At 42.6% G+C, this 22,292-nt stretch overlaps 1 protein-coding gene across 4 annotated transcripts in view; it reads right to left on the bottom strand.

The window, feature by feature from the left end:
* PAPSS2 (3'-phosphoadenosine 5'-phosphosulfate synthase 2) overlaps nt 1-22,292 on the bottom strand; it is a 61,757-nt gene that overhangs the window by 11,905 nt on the left and 27,560 nt on the right. The window contains exons 1-7 of one of the 4 annotated variants that reach the window (XM_081157987.1): nt 20,296-20,475; nt 15,555-15,672; nt 11,281-11,516; nt 10,413-10,551; nt 9,699-9,817; nt 9,456-9,569; nt 8,060-8,183 (exon numbers count right to left, since the gene is read on the bottom strand). In XM_081157987.1, the coding sequence (XP_081014113.1) occupies nt 8,060-8,183; nt 9,456-9,569; nt 9,699-9,817; nt 10,413-10,551; nt 11,281-11,516; nt 15,555-15,672; nt 20,296-20,334 (889 nt within the window). In that variant the 5' untranslated portion in view covers nt 20,335-20,475. Of the gene's footprint in view, nt 1-8,059; nt 8,184-9,455; nt 9,570-9,698; nt 9,818-10,412; nt 10,552-11,280; nt 11,517-15,554; nt 15,673-20,295; nt 20,476-22,292 lie in introns of those variants that run through there. The other 3 variants (XM_081157988.1, XM_081157989.1, XM_081157990.1) reach the window with 3 other exon arrangements.

Here is a 22,292-nt window from a genome sequence, read left to right as displayed (position 1 = left end):
TGCCAACACACTGCCTTTATTTTTTTAATTGAATTTATTGGGGTGACATAGGCTAATAAAATTATATAGGTTTCAGGTGTATAATTCTATAATAAAATCACAGTGCCTTTAGACTTGAACTGTAACTCTTCACTGGGTCTACTGCCTGCCAGCCTACCCTGAATATTTTGGACTTGCCAAGCCTCCACAATTGACTAAATTGATTCCTCAAAATAAATCTCTCTCTCTTTCTCTCTCCTGTTTCTCTGGAAAAACGGCATTAATAGAGAAAGTAAAAATACAGAGTCATGGGGGTCCTTTAATGTGAGGCCAACAATCCTACTGGTCTCTCAAGTCCCAGGGCACCATTACATTAGAGCTCAGCTTAGTAACTGGCATAATGATGGTGGAGTCATTTTTAAGTTTCCTTATGTTTAATACATTCTTTTAATTTAATTTTTATTTTTTACTGATTTTCTTAGAGAGGGAAGGAGAGGGAGAGAGAGACAGAAACATCGATGAGAGAGAAACGGCTGCCTCCTTCATGCCCCTACTGGGGATCGAGCCCACAACCCCAGGCAGGTGCTCCGACTGGGAATCAAACCAGCGACCTCTCGGTGCATCAGATGCCCCGCAACCAACTGAGCCTCACCGGCGAGGGCCACGTTCTTTTTTTTTTTATGTGAAGAAGTTGTTTGTTTTTTCAGAAGAACATTTTTTTTTAACGTTTCTAGATAAAACAGTTAAAAAGTGTAGTTGTTTTTCAGTTTGGAGCTTAAAAGGATACAATTTGGGACCCTGGAAATATCTGTTTTAATGAAGTCAGATAATTAATGTAAAAGAAATTACACAACTGTTTTGCTCCTTTTGTAATGGTGCCCTAACATTCTAACAAACGTGTGAGTCTCTCCTTTGACCTTATAGGTAAGAGAATGGAGGCGCGAAAGAACATTAGGGAGAGCTGTGGGGAGTTCCAAAGTTCAAGACTCAGAAGGAAATGAAAGGAAGGTAGATAAACACTGAACTCCAGAGAAAACAAATGCAGTTACTTATGGATTTGAGGAAATGTACCATAGATTAATGAAACCTTTTAAACCTAACTTTCCAAATTCAACATTTAGAATGCCTCCAATAGAGTTAAAGATCTGAGATCTGAGTTCTGGGTTTTTTTGGGGGGGGAGGGGAGCAAACACTCTCTCTAGTAGCTATGAAACCAAAGTCTCCAGGCAGCTCAATTTACACCTATTAAATTCTCTCCAGTAGTTACTAGGATGTAAAGAATGTCACAGGTTATAGACAGCAACTGCCAGCAAAAAAGAGACCCTATCATAAAATCCTGTAACCTGCTCTGCGAACCCTTATAAACCCAAAGGAAGATACTGTGCAGAGAAAGTAATGGGTTTTGTCATTCAAATAACTCCTCTGTTTCAAAGTTGAGAGGCAATAAAAGTAGGCCAAGCCCTGCACAGAAAACACTAAATTCAGTCAGGCGTTCTCCCATTTACCACCTGTGTCATTCACCTTCTGTGCTCAATTTCCTCACTTGAAAAGTGGGACAATAAATAATTATGTATTTCCCCGGGTTGCTGGGAGGAGGCATGTTGTAAAGCACTGTATCAGCGGAGGTTTACGGTGAAAGATAATTAAAACCATTGCATAGTCTAATTGAGAAAACGAGAGAGGTTAACAATAACACTTTCAAGGATAGTGATGATCTAGTTAGATACGCTTTCTGTGGATCGTGCATCACTGACCACGCTGCTTAAAGAGTGACTCGACCAAAATAATGTAAAACAAAATGCAAAGCAAAAGATGGGCAGGATGCTGGAGGAAGCCTAGCTCTGGTTGCAACGTGCTTATAGTGGTGTCTTTCCTCAATTATTCTAGGTTGAAATCCAAGGAATACTCCACTTTCCTGTTGCAATCGCCTCCTTCGATCGACTAGGTTCCTGCCCAGTGTAGCCTCCGACCCACCTTTATTTCAGCCTTGAGTGAAAATCCAGACCGAGGAATCAGCCCTTGCTGACAAGAGTGTAAAGATGAGAGGCTGATCTGTGGGATGTCATGGAAAGAAGTTGCACCAAGTAATGTTAACTGATCTCATATACCTGTAGCTACAACTCCACACAGGTATAAGCAGATTTAATGTTTTTATTGATTTCAGAGAGAGGGAGGGAGAGGGAGAGAGAGATAGAAACATCAATGATGAGTCATTGATGAGCTGCCTCCTGCACACCCCTCTCTGGGGATTGAGCCCGCAACCGGGGCATGTGCCCTGACCAGGAATCGAATCAGGATCTCCTGGATCATAGGTCGACGCTCAACCACTGAGTCACACCAGCTGGGCTCTATTCACTTATCTAATACAAAAATTTATTCAACAATTACACTCTGTGCTGAAATATTCTTCATAGCTTCAAACATTGACTCAGGCTTTCAGCCTTTTTCCATATCATAATTTTACCTTTTCATTCTGGTACAGTGCAGAGTTTTATAGTCATAACAGGCACGTGTTTATTCCCAGGTCTGTAACCGCCAATCATCATAGCTCACCATTAAACTCATGCATAATCACACATCACAAACAAATGAGGTATGATCACTCACAATCCAACCAGGTGCACCCACTTTAAATTGCATCTAAAATTGATTTATCCTTCAGCAATTAAAAACGTTTTATAAATGCAATAGAAAAATTTTCAGATTTGTGAAACTACATGAGGACCAACATTCAATAAAAGTAACTAGTGGAAAGGATCACAAACTTTTAAAAGCTCAGGAACAAAATGTGCAGCAATTTAGAAATGCGTTTACTTTTGTCAGCCAAATACAACATTATAAACAACAGCTGCATCTGATCCAGAAATTTCCTGTTATTTAAACTCCAGTCAACAGAAGGATGTTGCATATTATGCTATTATAACTGGTTGGATCATGAACTGTTAGCAATTCCAACTGGTTCATTTTAATTTTTTCAGTTAGGTTCTCAACCATTTCTAATCATTATAATGTATCTACAAATAATAATTTAACTACTTGGAAAGTTAAAGTACATACCAGAAAGGGCCATGCCTAGAAAAATGCAAACACAATTAAAGAAAATGTTTTCAGCTCTCCACCAAAGTCATCTTAAAGCAATAATTTTATACTGAGGAACAAATTCCTATTATAAAACTTCACACACACAACATACAAATATATTTTGCTACTCCTACTTTTAGAAAATAGAGAATATGTGATAGCAAAAACCTGGTGAAAACAGATTTGTACTGGATATTATTCAATACAATCCAAAAGCATTATTTCAGATGATTATCTGTTTTAAAAGTAATTTTAACATATGTCAATGGCTCCTCCAACTTCAGAAAGAAGCTATCTCTTGCAAATATGTGATGGTATAACTACTACATACGGTTCCAGACTGGGCTTTGGAAGCAGGTACAGAAGTAAACTGCTCTAGAACATCCTAGAATCGTAGATGTTTAGAGGACGTGAAAATATGCTCTGTAGAACAAGCACAAATGCTAGGGCCAGGATAACCCAGATTTGAATTGAGACTTCGGTTGAATTAATTTTTCCAATATTTATTTCCTCATATGCACATCTTCACAGTGGTGTTATCTAGATTAAGTGTGATGTCCTATGTTAAAGGCCACGGTCAGACCACATTAAGTGCTGAATAAATGCTGACAGTATAGAAGGAAAGCCCTCAAGCCCTGCCTTGGGAACTCAGAGCCACGGAAGACTAACTTTTAAATGATCAAGTCTCACAAGGCTGCTATGATTTGACCCTACCTGGGGCCACCAGACAAGAACACAAACTTGTAGTGCCATTTATAAATTTGGATGTGACATTTATGATTGGAGGCTCTGTGACAACCCCAAAACTATATATCCAGTGAAAAATAAAATGACATAATACATTGACATGAAAGTAGATCTCTGAGTACTATAGGGAGTAACTCATATTAGACTGAGCTAATCTTTTTTTAATTTAGGGGAAAATGTGACCCTTTGAGAAAATTAAAACCAACAAAATATTTTTAAGAGATAAGGTCAGAATAAAAGAAATATTGCCTATAAACTATAGGCAATTAAGAAATTTGAAATTCTTTGTCTATAGAAATTATTTCAAGTTTTTGACGGTGGTGATTCAAACTTTCTTGAATTGGTTAAAATTAAACGATATCCATATGAATGATATCTTGCCCAACCTTCTAACATATAAATAACCACTTTTTGGAATTTAATTCTGCCTACTCAGTCCAGAAGCCATTAAGGCAGGCTCTGCCATGAGACTGTCACCATATGGTGCAGGGCAGGGTTTCAACTGGCTTCCCGCAGACGCCCCCAGGGATGCCGTCCAGGTGGAAGGGTGGCTGAGTCTACCCCTCCCACAGGAGCAGCTCTAATTTCGTCTCTTGTATAGACTGCCTCAGATTTCACTGAAATACAGTTCTCTGGCTTTAAAAAAAATGTTTGACAACCACTCATGCGGTGGGAAGGACCTACTGGACCAGGTTCAGACAATGAATTGTACTGTCCAGGCAAGCTCACACCTATCTTCATTAGCACTCTGTCTCCAGCAGCCAGAGCAAACCCTGGCATGTGAGAGCACTCAGTCAATGTCTGCTGGATAGCTGATGAACTTTTTTTGTGCTACTTCCAAATTGATGTGCCTAGAGATAAGCCTTGGTCTCTTTAAGAGTTCAAGTTCCTTTACTTGCATGCTAGGGGGGTTTGTTAATATATAAAAACATTCACTATTAGACCAGACATTCCTTTAACCTTTCAACATCCCAGTGAGGTAGGTACTGTTATTAATATCCGTTTTACAGATGAGGAAGCTGAGGCCTAGGGGGTTTAAGTAACTTGCCCAGGTTTAAAGCAAATCACTGGCATATGAACCCAGTTTGGCTCCACAGCTCACACTCTTACCCACTATAATAGTCTATCTCTACTTTAGTACAAGTGGGCAGCATATTATATCCCTGGTATCAATTTTTATTAATTGATTTCCATAGGCGTTGAGGAAGCTCCTGAAGAGCGTGAGGCATTTTGAACCCTGACTACACCCGGAGTTACACAGGCATGCCCAGCGGACTTGGGCTGCAGAGGTAGATGGTGGAGCCAGCGGAGAATTCCCACAGGGCAAAAAAGTCTTGCAGAGAGTCCCAGAAACAGGCCCTACAGGTTGGAAGGGGTAAGGATTGTGGTCTTACCCACTCCCCCGCCCCAACAGAACCTCACTGGCAGCCGCAGGAGAATGTGTACCTATCACCAGAGTTGTTTCACTCGATTCTCTAACCCTGTGGGACTCAAGCAACCTACTAGAGCATCCTCAACTGAGGTGAACACAGAGAAAGGGAACATTCTCCTTCCCACCTGGGAAAGAGTACGTGAACTGTGGCAGCCCTCTGGGCACAAGGACAGCATTGGCTGCAGTGACTGGGCAGAATCTGCACCTTTGTGGGCGCAGAGAGGCACAGATGCACATGCAAGTGGCTTATGGCTGTAGGCCTGACTCTGGAGCACCGGAAACACCCTTGAGAATTCCCACAAACACTTGAGGGTAGGCTTTGGAAAGAACTGGGATTTCTCTATGAGCAGGTAAGGGTTGGGAACTAGTGGGATTCAAGTATTAACGAGAAAGTGACCTCATCTGTATCCCCAGATGGGTGGGCTTGGGGGAGGGGAGGGATAGGCACCTGGATTACATGGGAAGTGAGAGCACTAAGGAGTGCTTCACCCGCCTCGCCTCATGGCAGTAAGAACCAAATGAGAAAAAGAAAGGCAGAGTGCTGTGCAAAGGGAAGAGCACCATAAATGGAACTGAAATGGTGTTAGAGGGAGGGAGACTTGGCTTAAATTATCCAGATGGACTTTCTGCATTAGCTGTTCTTCATCTTTTTGGATCATAAACTCCTTTCAGAATCCATCAAAATCTGGGAAGCCAGGAAAAAATTCCCACTTCTCCCCTTCTTAAAACACACACAATTTTGCTTGCTTTAGGACTCTTTTGTCCCCACACCATGAAGTCCTAGACCCCAAGTTAAGAACCCCTGGTTTCCATTAACACTGACCTTTGCAACCACACCCATCACCCTGGTATTTTTCTTTAAAGAACAAATATTAGTTAAAGGTTACAGTGCTGAGTCTGTAATAAAGTCCTCACTTTCAAGGTGGCTCACTTTTCTTTTGGCCACAGCTCAGGTTTGTATGCTCACGGTCAACCTCTTGTTCGTGGGTGGCTGCTGAGTCCAGTGACATTTACTCGACGTAGCCTGTGCTCAGCAAGTGTTGAAATGAAGACATTGAGGTAAATGTCAGCCTGTAAATGTTTGCTGTACAAACATCCTGAGCTATTAACTTCTATAGGGAAGGACATCAGGAGAGCATCTGGGTATGGAAAGAGCACTGGGCCAGCAGCCAGGAGATTCTGGTCTCTTGTCTTGGGCCCCTCACTTACCAATGGTATGAACATCAGCCAACTACTTAACCTGAGGTCAGTCTCCTCATCTGTAAAGTGGGATGAAAATAGTTGCCTGTCTTCCAGAGCTTTCGTGAGGACCACATGAAATAATGCCTGAGAAATGCTTTGCAAACAGTGAAGTGTTGTATAGATATGCATTATTATTTTTAAGGCAAGATATAGTAAATCATGTGTTTTGGAACGTTATTTAATCTGAGAAATGAAGTCTCGGGTTTGGGGGCATTATCAGCCACAACTGATAATGGAATAGCTGATGAGAGGAACGAGGGGAGAGGGCCCGTGTTGACCAGTCCTTTCTGAGCTCTGATTCTGGCTTTACGCCCCAGTCCCCAGGCAGAGTCACAAGCCTAGAACATGAACATCTTTCCCAAGAAATGACATCTGATTTGATTTTTCTTCCTAAAAGATTTGAGCCAAACTCAGTATTACAAATTCAGGGTGACTCTACCACCACCCCTCCCACTTATCAGCCTTTCTCCAGAGCCTCGAAACAGACAAGTCCCTCTTGATTAGCTCGGGCAGTTTGAGGAAGGAAATGATCATAGAAGAGTCCGGAAGTTTCCTGAATAACACATGCTTCCGACCTTGACCAGATCGGTACAAGCCATCAGCTTATGCCCAGAAAACTGCCTCAGTGCTCTCTTGTTAGAGTTTAGTAAATGATGCCATCCTAGTATATTTCATGTATAAGCATGAATATTGATTCACACTTTAGCATCCATCAAGGAAAGCAACTGCTGCAATGATGCTGGACTGAGCAACCTGGAGGATGAGTGGTCCCTGTAGGTCAACAATGTGTGCTGACTTCATCCTGGTTGCCCAGATGGTCCTAGTATCTGGCAACAATGCTTCTGACTGTCTGCTGCCTTCTGAATATCTGGGCCAACAAAGGGCAGGTGGAGGTGAAATAGATGTAACCATCCCGTGGCTCTGTGTGCAAGAAAGCCTTCAGTTCCTTGGTTTTGAACAATCAATAATCCTTTGAGGATAACCAGAAAGATCTTTAAGATGGAAGCTTATACATCATAGGACTAGACGCACCATAAGTGATCTAAATATTTTCAGAAAAGATTTACAAACCAAGAGTTAGCTTTCCTTGCTCCTGTGAAGAGTCTGAGAAAGTTTTCTCTTTAATAATAAAGAGTGGCAAGAAAGGGAAGTTCAGAGTCTTGGCACCGAGTTCTGAAAAAGCTCTAGGAACCACTTGGAGATGGAAAGTTGACAGAAAAGGGAGAAAGTGAGCAAAATTAATGGTCAGAATTGTACAGAATCTAGAAATCTATTTGGTGAATCAACCTTTTCTTATATAATGGAGGGTAATGAGGATGCCTAAAGTCTCAACAAGTTAAATTACTTTTCCAAAGTCACAAGGGTATGTGGCAGCAGTAGGTCATGAACGCTAGGATTTCTTAGTCCAGAGCAAGTCCCTTTCCCCTAATATCGGTCCTTCAGCTGTTGTATTAAATACACTGATCAAGAAGAAAAACAACAGAAACTATTATGATTTGGGGAATTTAAGTGAATCGGCCAAAGAACAACAAGAACAACAACTAATAGTAATGATAATAATAATAAAGAGTAAGAAACAAAAAGCCATACCATCCAGCAGGGTGCCGAAGTGCAAAACCTGCAAGTATTCCTTCTCGCGCATAAAACCTTTGAGGGGAGTGGCCCAGCCTTCACTCAAAACTTGGACCCACTGAAGATCCAGCTGCAAAACAGGATAAGCAGGTGAACGCTTCCATAAGCTCTGGGGCTCAGCCATCTGGCCCAGGGCAGGCCTTTCTTATTCAGTTGACAGAAGGATGAAGGCAGAGCCTTTAATGTCTTTAGTGTTCCCATATGTTACGCCAACCCATGGTCTGGGGCCAGATAAGTTTGAGTCTAGAACCCTCCTACCGGGGTGTGGTGAAAAGATTTCAAATTGAGATGATTTAGTTGAACGCTTTAGGCTGTATCTATCCTTACGGTATGCAACTGTGTTGAACAGTCACTGTTCATTCTTCCCCCCCTCCAAAAAAAAATTCTGGTTTGGCTATATTTTTTCACCAAACTCACTATTTAGTTGACTGAATTGGGCAAACCATTGACTCTAAGATAACATTCCAAAATTCTTAGCATGATCCTGAAAGCCCTTCAAGCTCCAGCCCAGGGGCTCATGCAGGAACTTCCACCTCTTCCCATTGCCCTTTGGGGGCCTATTTCACCAACGCCGCCGCCGATGTGTAGTCCAAGCACACATGTGGTTTCAGGCCTAGCCTCCCTCTCCGCCTCTCCTCAGGCCGGATGCTCCCCGATGAGGAAAGAGGAGAATTTGCAGAGTAGAAAAAGATCAGGGCATTCATATCACTTTAGTTCAAGGTTGCTTTTTGTTTTCTCCCAATTCTTTCTTGATTGCCCAAGAAGCACTTGTATTCTGAACAAGCAATCTTCCAGCAGCTGCCAACAATTATTGCCTAATGCCTGCACTTTGGCATAACCGAAGGTATGAAGACAAGTGAAGCTGCCCTATGGAAATACAGAAGTTACCTTCCTGGTCTGCCTCTCTACTTCGCAGTGATCAGCTGTCCTGTGTCAACTCTTGGCGACAGATTTGATTGGAGAAGAGGGTAAAAAAAAAAATTGACAGCCCCACCGGTGTGGCTCGGTGGTTGAGCAGCGACCCATGAACCTGGAGGTCACGGTTCGATTCCCAGTCAGGGCACATGCCTGTGTTGTGGGCTTGATCCCCAGTAGGGGGCGTGCAGGAGGCAGCCGATTGATGATTCTCTCTCATCATAGATATTTCTCTCTCCCTCCTTCTCCCTTCCTCTCTCTGAAATGAATACAAATTTTTTCTACAAATTAACAAAATGAAGTGTTTTCCTTTATGAACATTGCATTTCCCTTATTCATTCTGCCCATATTATTAAGAGCAATTGTAAATGGATTATAATGACTGATATTAAACCTAATTCCCCTTGGCCAGTCTGCACCCTCTTACCTTGGTGATTGACAGTGAAGGGAGAGCTTCAGCCTCAGCTCGGACTTGGCTCAGTTTGTTTTCAGGCACAAAGAGCTCATGGATGCCTTTGATTACAGAATGGGGAACAATGTTCTGAAATGAAGCAGAATTGGGAACAACTTGGAATGAAAACTAAAAAGAGAATGCTTCCATACGTAGATGATTTTTCATGATCTTATGAAATTAAAATAAATAAAAAGAAACGACAACCAGTCCACCCACCTGCTCTTGCAGAAGTTCTACCACCTGCTGGACACAGTCGCTCACGGAGGACAAGTTGGTTTTCAGCACCAGCTCGGGCGTTTCGGGCTTCTCATAATCAGAATCAATGCCTGTGAATCCTGTGAGGCAGAAGGGAGGACATCACATTCGCCCCAACAGAGCCACCTTTTTCATCAAGTCATAACGCATGTTGCAATAATGTGTTAAACTGAGAACTCAGATTATAACGGAGGTCAACCAGCCATCCTTGACATCTAGCCGTATATGAAAAAACATACAGCTGTATTTTCAATAGAGAAAGTCACAAATCATCCACAAAATCTGGCTAGCCAAGCCCAAGCCCCCTGTAGCTGATTAGAATATAAAAAGAGGACAAGAAGACGGAAGACTCAGACACACTCCTCCCACACACACACACACACACACACACACACACACACACACACACACACACACACGCTCACAGACTCATCCACTTTAGTTCCCTGAACTTCATTGCTCATCGCTGACGACAGTTCTTGAAAAACATGAACCCACATTTTAATATGCCTGTGGACATTTTGAAGATATAATGGTGGGATATTATGGGTTGTGTATGCTACATGCAAGTTTGGAAAACAGCTTTTGAAACTTCCAACAGGTTTCTAGGGACTGACCGGGAAGGATGGGTGACAGACATAAGCAACAAAGGTGCCGCTGAGCTGGTTCTCCTACCTTTGATCTCCCCAGCTCGGGCTCGTTTGTAGAGGCCTTTTACATCCCGGCTTTCGCAAATGTTTAGAGGCGCATCTATAAATATTTCAAAGAAGGGCAGTCCAGCCGATTCATGGATTTTGCGGGCATTCTCACGATCCTGGGGGGGAAATTTTTCACTTAGGAAAGTAAGGAAAGGTTTCCCCATGAAATTGTTCATCACAAAACATCGTGTGCTCTGGTGTCCCCCAGCCTGAAGAAAACAGTGGGCTCTATGCTCTGCAGAGGTGGGAGGGAGCTTCAGCTTCAGAGAAAGTCCAGAAGTTTCATCTGGTAAACACAGCTCTCTCCAGGACTTTCAGAGAAAACCTTGGGAAAGAATCCCTGCTAAAGTTCAAGGCTGGCGACACGGGAGCATTTCACTCAAAGGACATGTTCCAAGTACAGAACGTCTTATTGGAAGCTCACAGAAATTCTCTTTTAAACCAGAAGAGTGACACTCCCCCTTGGTGACTGCAGCGTGAAACACACAGACCCTGAGGCTTGGGGAGTGAGCTGCTATTTTCGGTAAGTGAGCTAAGCATTTGGCGATTTTGGAGAAATGAAAGCATAGAGCTTTAGGGTTTGTCTTCGTTAACTTTTTCTTCCTTTCAGCTCCGGCCAAGGGTACCTTGCGATTGTGAACATGGCAGGGCGTATGTGGTCAGGCGCCCTGGCACCTGGGAATGAAGGAACTCTTTACAGACCCACTTTAAACAGAGGAAAGGAGGGAGCAAGTGCGGACAGGAAGGAACAGTGGGGGAACCTGGAAGTGCAGTTCCTCTGTGCACCGCCCCCACTACCTGTCCTGGCAGGGGAGGGAGCCCAGTGCGGAGCCAAATCGGTTTACCTTCGCGAAAGGAGAAATGAAGCTGGTGATGCAGACCAGGCCGGCGTCCGCAAACAGCTTGGCCACCTCGGCGATACGGCGGATATTTTCTTCTCTGTCTCCGGGAGAGAATCCAAGGTTTTTGTTAAGGCCATGACGGACATTGTCCCCATCTAGGGAGTAGCAAGGGATGGCGTGGGAGACGAGGTATTCCTCCAGAGCAAAACTGATGGTGGTTTTCCCAGCACCGGAGAGACCTGTTCAGAACAGGCAAGACAAGACAGGCATTGTCCCTGATTGTTTATGACAAACTGCAACCTGATCCTAATCATGACCTGATCTTAATTTTTACCTAATTAAAGTGTAATCACATCCTTATTACAATCATTTGATTGACCTCAAATCAAAATCCTTAAAATCTAGAAAAAGCATAGTTTGCAACAAGTCAAGTACTTGCATTTCTTTCAAATCTTGAGATAACTAGTTGTCCTATATTAGGACTATAGCCTTTCAAAGCCAGGGAGGTTCATGAATGGGGAGACCTTGTGGGGCTACATTTGGCTCTTGCTATGTTCTGTTTTGCCTGCGGAGTGTTTTAAACATCAGAACGTTGCACATAAAAATCCAGATTTTGGCTTCTCTTGAAAAAAAACCAACCCAGAATATCTGGTGAGAGAGTCCTCAGATCCTCTTGTGACAATAATCAGCTGGAGTGGAGGGGACAGTCAGCCCTTGGAGTCTGGGAGGCCACCTCCCTTGTGGATACCACTAAACAGCCAACTGACAACAGAGCCCACAGACTGCCCTTTATTTTCAAAATTTCCCCCAAATGACTCTTTGACACATGAAGGCAGAGAAGCATCCTGAGCTAGGCTGTGGCTGTGCTGAGAGCTGTCCTACTCTCTTAGCTGTTTGGAGTCTTACATGAGAACAGTCTTACATGAGAAACCACCTTTTACCACGATTTCAAAGCACAATGAGTAGGAACACACTTTATAATTTCTATACGAAGGAGAACATACGGAGAAAGGGAAAGAAATGCAACCTTCCAAAATCATTTAAGAGTTCACAATCTAAAGTGCCCTGGCAAGTAGCACTCTAAACATTCGGTCGTCCTGAGGATCTCAGAACCTGAAGAATACCCCATCGTGCCAAGCCACTGTCACCACCCGGGCATGGAAGAGGGAAAGTTAGGGGCAAAGGAAAGAGGTCACAAGGTCACTACAGAGAAGACAGCGGGTGGAAAGGGGGTAAAGACAAAAGTCCAAGAAAAGCAGGGACAAAGGACAGAGAGAAAAGGAGACTTGGAAAGAAAGGTGATATATGAAAGGTAAACAAATATTTTCCATTTTTTAGTTATACTTCAAAGTCATGCCCCTGGCCTTGAGTCAGGATTATTAGAAGAAGTGGCTCCCTGAAGAATGTGTTGGCAATCTCTACAAATCACTGCTGACGACACTGTCTATTAGGTGACTTTGTCTATCATGTAGCTCACTGTCTATGAGAATGTCTGTCTGGATGTGGGGTAGGGGAATGGAACTCCTGAATCTCTGGGATCTTCTCTTCCATCAGAAAATGAGAGAAATAATAGAAATTTCCTTTGATTTTGTTTCAGTTCTCAGGAAACTAAGAGCTAAATCACAGTAACTGCATCTTTTTTAACAACTGAATTTATTATAGAATCTGGATATTTATACATCAGGTAAGTGGTATCACTCTCATTTCTATAAGATTAGGTCATTCATTCAAGTAAAGTATCTTGTCTTTGCCATTCTTATTGTAGAGCCATATCACAATTTATATCAGAAAGTAGTTTCTTCCTGTAGCCTATTTCAAAGAACCATGTTTTTTCCTGTGGAACCAGCATTGGTCTTGCTAAATGAGTCTTTTCATATCATCACCAGGTTTATCGAGTTGATAGGACTTACTCTAAATTCCTACTCTAAAGTGAAATTAACTTTGTATTTGACTTTCAGAATCGGCTGCTCAACTACCATTCTGCATTTCAAATCAGGGCTCAAAAATGGATCAGGCCTAGGAAAAGAACTGAATAATTTGAATGTGAATTTGACACTTTACAAGAAAAGGTAACATGTTAGGTCAATACCATTAACTTTTTTTTTAGCTATCATTATTTTTTAAATAAATTTTTAAAAATTGATTTTTAGAGAGAGAGGAAGAGAGAGTGAGGGAGAGAGAGAAATATTGATGTGAGGGAGAAACATCAATCTGCTGCCTCCTACACGCCTCCCACCGGTACTAAGCCTGCAACCCGGGCATGTGCCCTGACTGGGAATCAAACCAGCAACCTTTCAGTGCATGGGACCACGCCCAACTAACTGAGCCATACCAGCCAGGGCTATCATTTTTTTTATTACTATTATATTACTATGAAATTTTCCAAGGAGTGGTTATTGAGACATTACATGAAATTATTTATTTTCTTCAGAAATTAAAAAGAGAGAGAAGTTGTTCTGTTTTTACACTCCTGTACTTCCTAAACATTTTTACACAACTACAGGGAGCTGAAGTCACCCTGTAAATCAGTCACTGCTTTTCAGATGATTGCCTTTGCATGCTTTCAAATTCTGAAGATTATCATGCATAATGTATTATGCTTATGTCAGGATTAATTTTTTTCCATTGATTTTCCTCTTGCATCCACCAAGGGTTTTGTTGGAGCACAGTAACTGCATTAAACTAGGTTGTTGCCATATTTATTTTAATATACTGGAGTAACACTGGAGTAACACTATTGAGAGCTTTACCATGGACTAGGCACTGCTAAGTGCATACCTACTTTATTTCATTTAGTTCTACCTACACCTCCATGAGGCAGGTACTATGTTTATTCCTTAGAGAGGTTAACTGGTTTGTCCAAAGTCACATAGTTACTATACGCGGAGCTGGGGCTCAAAGCCAAGTGTCTGGATTAGATGAACTTGGTTTCTTCGGGTCGGCCTGGTCAATATCCTACCTCTGCAGTATGAGAATAAAAAATAAATGTTGTCCCCTCTTCCTGCAGTTCTTTTTCATTTTTCAAGGGTGTTCCACATTAGAAAAAAATGGACCCTGTATGGATGTCCCAATTTAAAAGCTGGGCAAATCCACGAAGGCAAACACCTCGTGAAGACAAGCATGTAACAAGAAAGAAACAACAGGGACACAGCGGCGTTTTCTCTACGGCGGCCCATCATGTCACTCAGAGGCAGGTGGGGGAAACATTTCAGGAATCAAGACGGGTGACTGCCGCCTTTTGGAATACAGCAGGCTCCTTGCCCACTGCTTGTCCTCACCCTGGAAACTGGAAAAAGTTGTTGGACCACGGATGACTAAAACCAGGAAACCAAAAGCAAGTGCCACAGTCGCTAGAAAAGACACTTGAAAAAGAATGAAGCTGATTTAGACCACAATGGGAGAGACTCAGGATATCAAGAAAAGAGGCCTGGCAGGTACCTGTCTGCCACATTCATTAGAGTTACCTCCAGGCAAGACTACTGTGAACAGACAGTAACACATAAGTTGATTTCCGAACCTGGGTAAACATATCTTTTTATCTGGGGTTGTCTCTTTTTGAAATATTATGTCTGTAAAATGAACTTGGTTTTCCTTTCAAGTCTAGGCTATGTCAGACTTTTCCCAGGAATCAACCTCCTCTATGCTATACTCAGAGTATAAGGTAACAGCCCAGGACCAGCTCCAGTTCTGTCACTAACCCTTAGCTTTGACATTTTGTGGCTATAAAGACACAAGAAAAGGGAGGTTCTTTTGATTACCTCAGTGCGAGTAAGTTATTTCTATATACAAGGGCAAGCCTCAGCTAAATAGAAATCACTAGTTTTCCTTCTGGCACAAAGTTTAACTTTTTTACACTAAGTAAAATAGCCTCTTAGAATGCTAAAATATCAGAGAACAAAAAAGAACCTCTCTAAACATCAGAAATGCCTGCTTGATGCCAAAGGCTTGATGTCAAGTTAGAAAAGCCACATTCATAACTGCCACTCAATGTGTTTAGGCACGAAATTGAGAATTATGGAATTCCTTAGGCTGAAAGGCGATGTCATCACCGACTTGTCCCGTCTTTTCCTGACAAAGAGGAGAAAACTGAGAACTCGCAACATTCCACGGCGTGATCAAAGTCTTAATTCTCTCTGAGGGTGGAGTGAGGACTAACACCCAGGCATCTGTTAGCTTCCTTTTAGTGTTAAAATAAACACAGAATTAGGTGACACCGATGTCCTTAACACAGTGTGTCACACATGGATTTTTGAATAAAATATATCAACATGGCATACCTGTTAGCCACACGGTACATCCTCGGAACCCGCCCCTTGTTCCAACCACCTGCCCTCTCTTATTCCTGCTCACGTGGTGGGCCTGATAGATGACATTAGTGGATTTCTGCTGGTACTCCTACAAAAAAAAGACAAGGTCAAGTGTAATAGTTAATAAGATAATAAACATAATATGTATAAATATAATAAAGTAACAGATGACATTGTCTTCCCCAACAGAAACTCCTCTTTTATAATTGGCATACAGAGTACACTAATTAATTCTGCTACACACACAGCCTTTAGAACACCAGACTCTTTGAAAGTATAATTTGAATAATTACTGATACAATGTAAAAGTTCTGGTTCCACAACATTTTTAAGTGGGCAGTTTTTGCCCTGGCCAGTGTGGCTCTGTGGTTGGAGTGTCGTCCTGCGCACCAAAAGGTCTCAGGTTCAATTCCTGGTGAGGGCAGGTGGGTGAGGCAGCTGAGAGATGTTTCTTTCTCACATTGATGTTTCTCTCTCCCTCCCTTCCTCTCTCTCTAGAAGCAATGAAAACCATATTCTCCAGTGAGGATTTTAAAAAAAAAGAAGTTTATTTTTTGGTGGAAAAAATCTCTTAATGACATGTGACCCAAGGAGGGCAGGGTAGAGGGAACCCATAATGGCGGTTAAATAAAAAGGTTGGGAACTATTCACATGTGTTTTTGCTGTGGTAACTGAATTTCTTATGACATATAATCTAAGTTGCTGAACTATTAAAATCTATGGAGTCTTTTCAACACCACACATGTAAACCCATCAGAACTAAGAAAGCACCAATATTCTTTGAGCAAGGCCCAGAGTCTTAGAAAACTCCAGGCCACATTAAGGGCAACTTTTAGATTCTGGAGCAAATTATTCACCTCTTTATGCCACTTCCTTTGGGAAAAAACAAACAAAGGGGGATATGAGTAGGACTTTGGAGGCTATATGACATAAAGGATATGGACATGCTCTGTAAATGGCAGAATTCTCTATACATGTAGATGCTGCTGCTGATTGTTTGGTATATACCCCCAACAGGAAAGGCTGGAGCCAGCTGGATTAGGACCAGGAAAATCACTTCAAGACTAAGGGGGAAGGAGCCCCCTTGCTGGCCCTTGGACGCTCAGAGAGGCAACGCAACCAGTGGGGGCAGGCCTGCCAGGGAGGCACAGGGCCCCCAGCAAAGGGGCCCAACAGGCAGGGAATGGGCTGTGTCAGAGGGAGCCAAGAGGAAGATGTTGAAAGCTCAGATCAGCTGGGTTGTCTAAAACCATCCCAAGCTAGATGCTCTGATCTTCATCCAGCAAGCCTGGTGAGGACCCAAGACTTGGAAGAGGTGGGATATAGTTGCAGAATGCAGCAAGTTTGACAGCAGTGGTGGCTTTCACTCGTGGGTTCATAAGTGGGGACAAATTAGGCTAGTCCATGAGATATCCAGCAGTATTTCCCCTGGTGAGCAAATCCCCTGAAGGTATCTGAGTCTTTTGTGCCAAGTGTACTTTATAGCTCAAGGGTAACATTAAAGTATTTTCCTCTATGTATTTCCTTGTTAATCACTGCCATTAAATTCAAGAACATTGAGCCTGGATATCAGGCCCAAAAGTCAGTTCACCTGTTCATGCACTGATTCTTTCAGTGGATGTTTATGTCAATGAGCTGTAACAAGAAAAAATTCTGAGATGTCCTAAATTAAATTATAGCAGGCCAGAGGATAGGAGGAAGACTTGAAAGATTAATCAGTTAAAAGCCACAGGCCAAAACCAACAAAAGATTGCTCACATTCCCGAATATATGTTGAAATTTGGAATCAACTTCCAGGATGCTATCTTTAAAAAAAAAAAAAAAGGGCTAACCACCAGATGCCACCACATCCTGTTTATGTATGAACTTTCCAGACTATTGCCCCAGCCAATCCCGAAGTAGGAACTGTTTCTTCCTTAGGGATTATGCACCTGTCCTAGAACTGCTCCCACTTCACCTTTTCCCACCCTCCCAGAGCCAATGTAAATTCTCAAAACAATTTACATCTCTCTTACTCAAACCCATTGCATAAAAGGGCCTGTCAGCTCCAGGACAGGGGAAGTGTCTTCTCCATCTAGCCCTGCTACTCGTGGTTTAGACAGTATGTCCCAGGACCGAGTCCTAGTTCTGGCTAGCATACAGCTCAATAAACCCTTTCGTTCTGAAAGGCTTTCAGCCTCGAAGGTTTTTGTTTAACACCCACTACTATGTCCCGGGGGCCATCACAGGCAGTGGGAATATAGCACTGTACTCAACAAAGCAGAGTCCCTGGCATCATTTTGGGGGGCAATCACAGCCAAAAAGATCAGGTAACTGGGGCCTCATTCCCTAGAGGAGGGGGAGGGTCTCGTACATGTATCTGTATACTATATGGAGTTATATAAATAACACCTGCAACTCAACTTAAAAGATTTGAACAATCACTTCACAAAGGAAGATACACAGTAAGCACATGAAGAAGCACTCGGTGCTATTCATCATGAAAGACATGCAAATTAAAACCCAAATGAGATAAGACCGATAACATCTAATGGCAGCAAGCATTCTCATATGTTGACAGTGGGGGTGTAAAATGGCCCGATGGTCTCAGAAAAAAGCCTGGCGGTTTCTTATAAAATGAAACATTTACCAGCCCTGTGATTCAGTAATTGCATTCATAGATATTTACTCAAGAGGAATGAAAACATGCATCCACAAAAGGACTTGTACAAGAATATTCTTAGCAACTTTATTGGGACAAAAACTGGAAATAACCAAGTGTCCATCAATAGGAAAATAGATAGCAAAATCCACACCAAAAACACCCCCAAACTTATAAAAACCCTTACCTATAGAACACTTACACAATGGAACACTTTCAGCAATAGAAAGGAATGGACTACTGATACATGCAACATGGATAATAGATGAAAACATCATCATGATGAGTCAAAGAAGTCTTACACACAAAAACCTACATGTGATTCCATTTATATGAAGTCCTCAAATAGGGAAAACTAATGTGCTAAGTCAGAACAGCAGTTGCTTTGGGGTGACACTGTTGTATGTCTTGAGAAGGGTCTGAGGTACACAAGTGTTTGCACTCCTGCTGGAACTCACTGAATGTACACTCAAGGTGGACATTTTATTGTATGTAAATTTTGCCACATGCACAAAAAGAGCCATTTTAAAAAGTAAGCAAACCAGAAAATAATAAGATTCAGATGGTGGAATTATATTGTTCAACGCCGTTGCCTTTATGGAAAAGGGCTCTGATCCCAGTCAGAGCATATCTGACTTAAGGGGCTGCCGCCCACCTGTGCCCATGAATGCCCACCAGAGCTCAATCTATCCACAGAGATGTTTCTCTCCTCCCTTCCTTCTCTCTTGGCTGTTTCTAGGGAGAGATCCAGAATAAACTCCAGGCTTTCTTAGTCTTCTGGGGAAAATTTGTTATGATCTTGTTAAATTGCCTCCCCAATAAGTGCTTGGTGTTCAAAAACAGTTCAGAAACTACCAGAAGGAACTACTCTAAAAGTATTTAACAGGTAATCTCTGAACTTTTGGGGATTATTAGCTGACTCTTTTAACAAGCCTTTAATAAAATAATGAATCTTTTATTTTATCTTCACCCGAAGATATGTTTTTATTGATTTTTAAAGGGAGAGGAAGGGAGAGAGAGAAACAGCGATGTGACAGAGAAACTGATCGGGTATGTGCTCTGACTGGAAATCAAACCCAAAACCTTTGGTATATAGGCCAACACTCCAACCCACTGAGTCACCTGGCCAGGGCTATTAGCTGAATCTTAATCCTGGGTGTCTGTACAGATTTTCTGTGGCCACATCAATATTTAAACAAAGTTTTTTCAGATGGCCAAGTACTGGGCTTTTTTGATTTAGGAAGATATTTTGCTTCTTATTTATCTCAAATTTAGCCTTGATTTTCTTCCAAAGGCAAACAAATAAAATAGAAGCAGATGTTTTGAATGACATGTGAACTGCAAAGGCACCGACCGGGCTGCTGAAAACTCATCTCTTCCTTGTTGAAGCCTTTAGTTCCTTCTAAAGAGCACATGGTGTTCTAAGCTTTGGAAGGAAAGTGGCTGTCAGAGAAAGGATTCTCTCTATGGAAAACAAAACACATGATAAAGAAAAAATCCTTGCCTCCCTGGGTGTAGAAACAGCACACAGACATCCCTGGCACCTCATCTAACACCGTCACTTAGCAGGAAGTAGCCTGGAAACCACACAGTTGGTGGTACACTTCCATTCTGGGTCCCTAAGAACAATTTTGCAAAAATCCCTGCCCTCTTCCAGCTCACTGGCCCAGGAAAACTCCCTTCAGCATGCACAGGATGAGCATGGGTTTTGTAGGCAAGCAAACCTGAGTTTAAAACCTGTTTTGCAGCCTTGCCCAAGGTCACTGGCTCTGTGACTTTGGGCAAATATTGAACATTGCTGAACCTCTGTTTCCCGCTCCATAAAATGGGGCTGTGGACAAAAAATGGGCCACTCACTAAACTGGACAAGCTCAGGGGAGGCCTGCATGTTGGGCCCTACGAACTCAGAGACCCAAAGTAACCACATAGGATGGTCTGAACATAAAAATTCCTAACTAAAAGCGAGACACGGCAAGTAGTCACATCCTAGGCCTACAGCCTCCTTGACAAAGGTCAGCCTTTACCGTAAGTAAGCCTGTCTAATGTCTTTTTGTATCTAAGATGACATACCTTTGAAATGTCAGAGTAGCCCGGGCGGTGTTGCTCCATGGTTAGAGTGTTGGCCCATGCACCTAAGGATCGTGGGTTCAATTCCCAGTCAAGGGCATGTACCTGGTTTGCAGGTTCAATTTCTAGCCCCACTGGGGCAAGTGCAGGAGGGCAACCAACCGATGTGTTTCTCTCTCTCCCCCACCCTCCCACCCTTCCACTCTCACTAAAAATTAATGGAAAAAATATCCTTGGGTGAAGATTAACCGGGAAAAAAACCAAAGAGTAATCCACCCCCAACTGCTCAGGGCACACTCACTGCACCAGAGCAAACCCCTCACTGTAATCTTGTTTCCTAAATATTGTCTCCATGTGCTGCAAGTGTTCACTGTTAACTATTCTACACCCACCAATGTAAAAGAAGTTTGTGTCTCTTTTACTCTGTATCGAAGCTCAGAGATTTGCCTGCTTTGCTTTCTCCCACCTCCCTAACCTACCACCAATGAATTTCATGCAACCCCCTTTTGTCTCTTCCTTTGATTTTAATGTATTAAATAAGCTGTAAAACTGCCATTCTCTGGAGCATTTTCTCAATCCGTTGAGATTTTGCTTGCTGATAATTATCGTCAGTTTGGCTTGAATAAACTCAAAATTTTTTTACAGGTTTGGATGTTTCTTACATCAATAGGATTAAGAATAGTTGCCTCACAGGGTTGCTGTAAGGATGAAATAAAATGATTTTCTATATAAAGTATCAAAGGAAAAATAAGACACACTGTAAGATGTTGAATCTGATGAGGCCCAGGTGGGATTTGATCTGCTCTAGAGAAATCATGGTAGTTTGAGGTCCAAGTCACCCAGACTTAGAAGTGTTTTAAGGATTTGGGTGCGCGCTAAGGCAAGTCTGGGGAGGTGGGGCTCATGATCAGATCAGACAATGATAGGACAGCACTTGGTACGGGGTGAAGAGTCACACACACACATGCCGCTGCTGCTCCAATGGCCATTACCCTTGACCCAAGGCCTGGCCGGCATGTCTGCCATCTGAGAGGCATCAGTTGGAAGCCTCCCCATTCTACCCCAGACTAACTGCTCTCCTGCTGTTTCAATCATAACCCTTAGTTACCAGTTCCAGGGGAGCCTCTGCCCCAGGCCAGCCTCAAGAGCTGTAAGAGTTGGGACCTCAGCACAGAGCCCAAGGCTGCAGCGTGTCTCTCGGCCAGGTCTACCCCTCCCCCCTTAATGATGCAGAAAGGGGAGTGCTGGAGGAGCTTCTGGAACTGGGGTGGGAGGGGCCTTGATTTTGCATGACTGGAAGAAAAGAAGCGACACAGCAAAAAAACTTCGGATGATTTCATGGCGGGGTGGGGCATCTCCGGAGCCAATTAGAGCATAAGTCACAGTGAGTAGTATTATGAAAGGGAGGATGCTGGAGGAATGTGGAAGCTGGAAACCACATGTCAGGTTATGAGTTTCCCAATGCTCAAAAGTTTTTTTGACGTATGCATAATCTCTTCAATAAAAAAATAAGCAAATAGATTTGAATTTATACTCTCCTGGCTCCTGTGCAGGGCAAACAAATCCATTTCCTTAATTATAACTCCACTCTGTTCCCTTTGAACTTGGCCCTTGCTGCTGTTGAACTATGGTTTTATTGCTCTCTTGCTCATTAAAAGTGTTCCAAACCTCCATGGCCTCAGTGCTCAGTTTGAAAATTCATTTAAAGATTCATTTTCAGAAAGCAGCAACTTCAATAATTGCTCTCTCAGGCCCTTACTAGAAGCTCCACTTTCATATACATTATCTTGCTTATTGCTCAAAACCTGGGAGCTAAGGAGGCTGGGCATTGTGACCCATTTACAGATCCAAAAACTACTGGCTGAATTCCCACACCTGGAAGATGCAGGACACGGAGCCAGTCCTACTCCTGCCCAGGCACACCTCCTAGTTTCCAGTCCCAGCCGTGTGACTTCTGTGTTGCAGCTTCCTCATTGTGGATTAAATGAAACCATGTACAT

This window comes from Miniopterus schreibersii, assembly GCF_964146895.1.
Source record: "Miniopterus schreibersii genome assembly, chromosome: 14".
Taxonomy (NCBI): Eukaryota; Metazoa; Chordata; class Mammalia; order Chiroptera; family Miniopteridae; genus Miniopterus; species Miniopterus schreibersii.
Note: the sequence above shows the minus strand (reverse complement) of the source record. Positions and strands in the feature narration are given on the sequence as shown.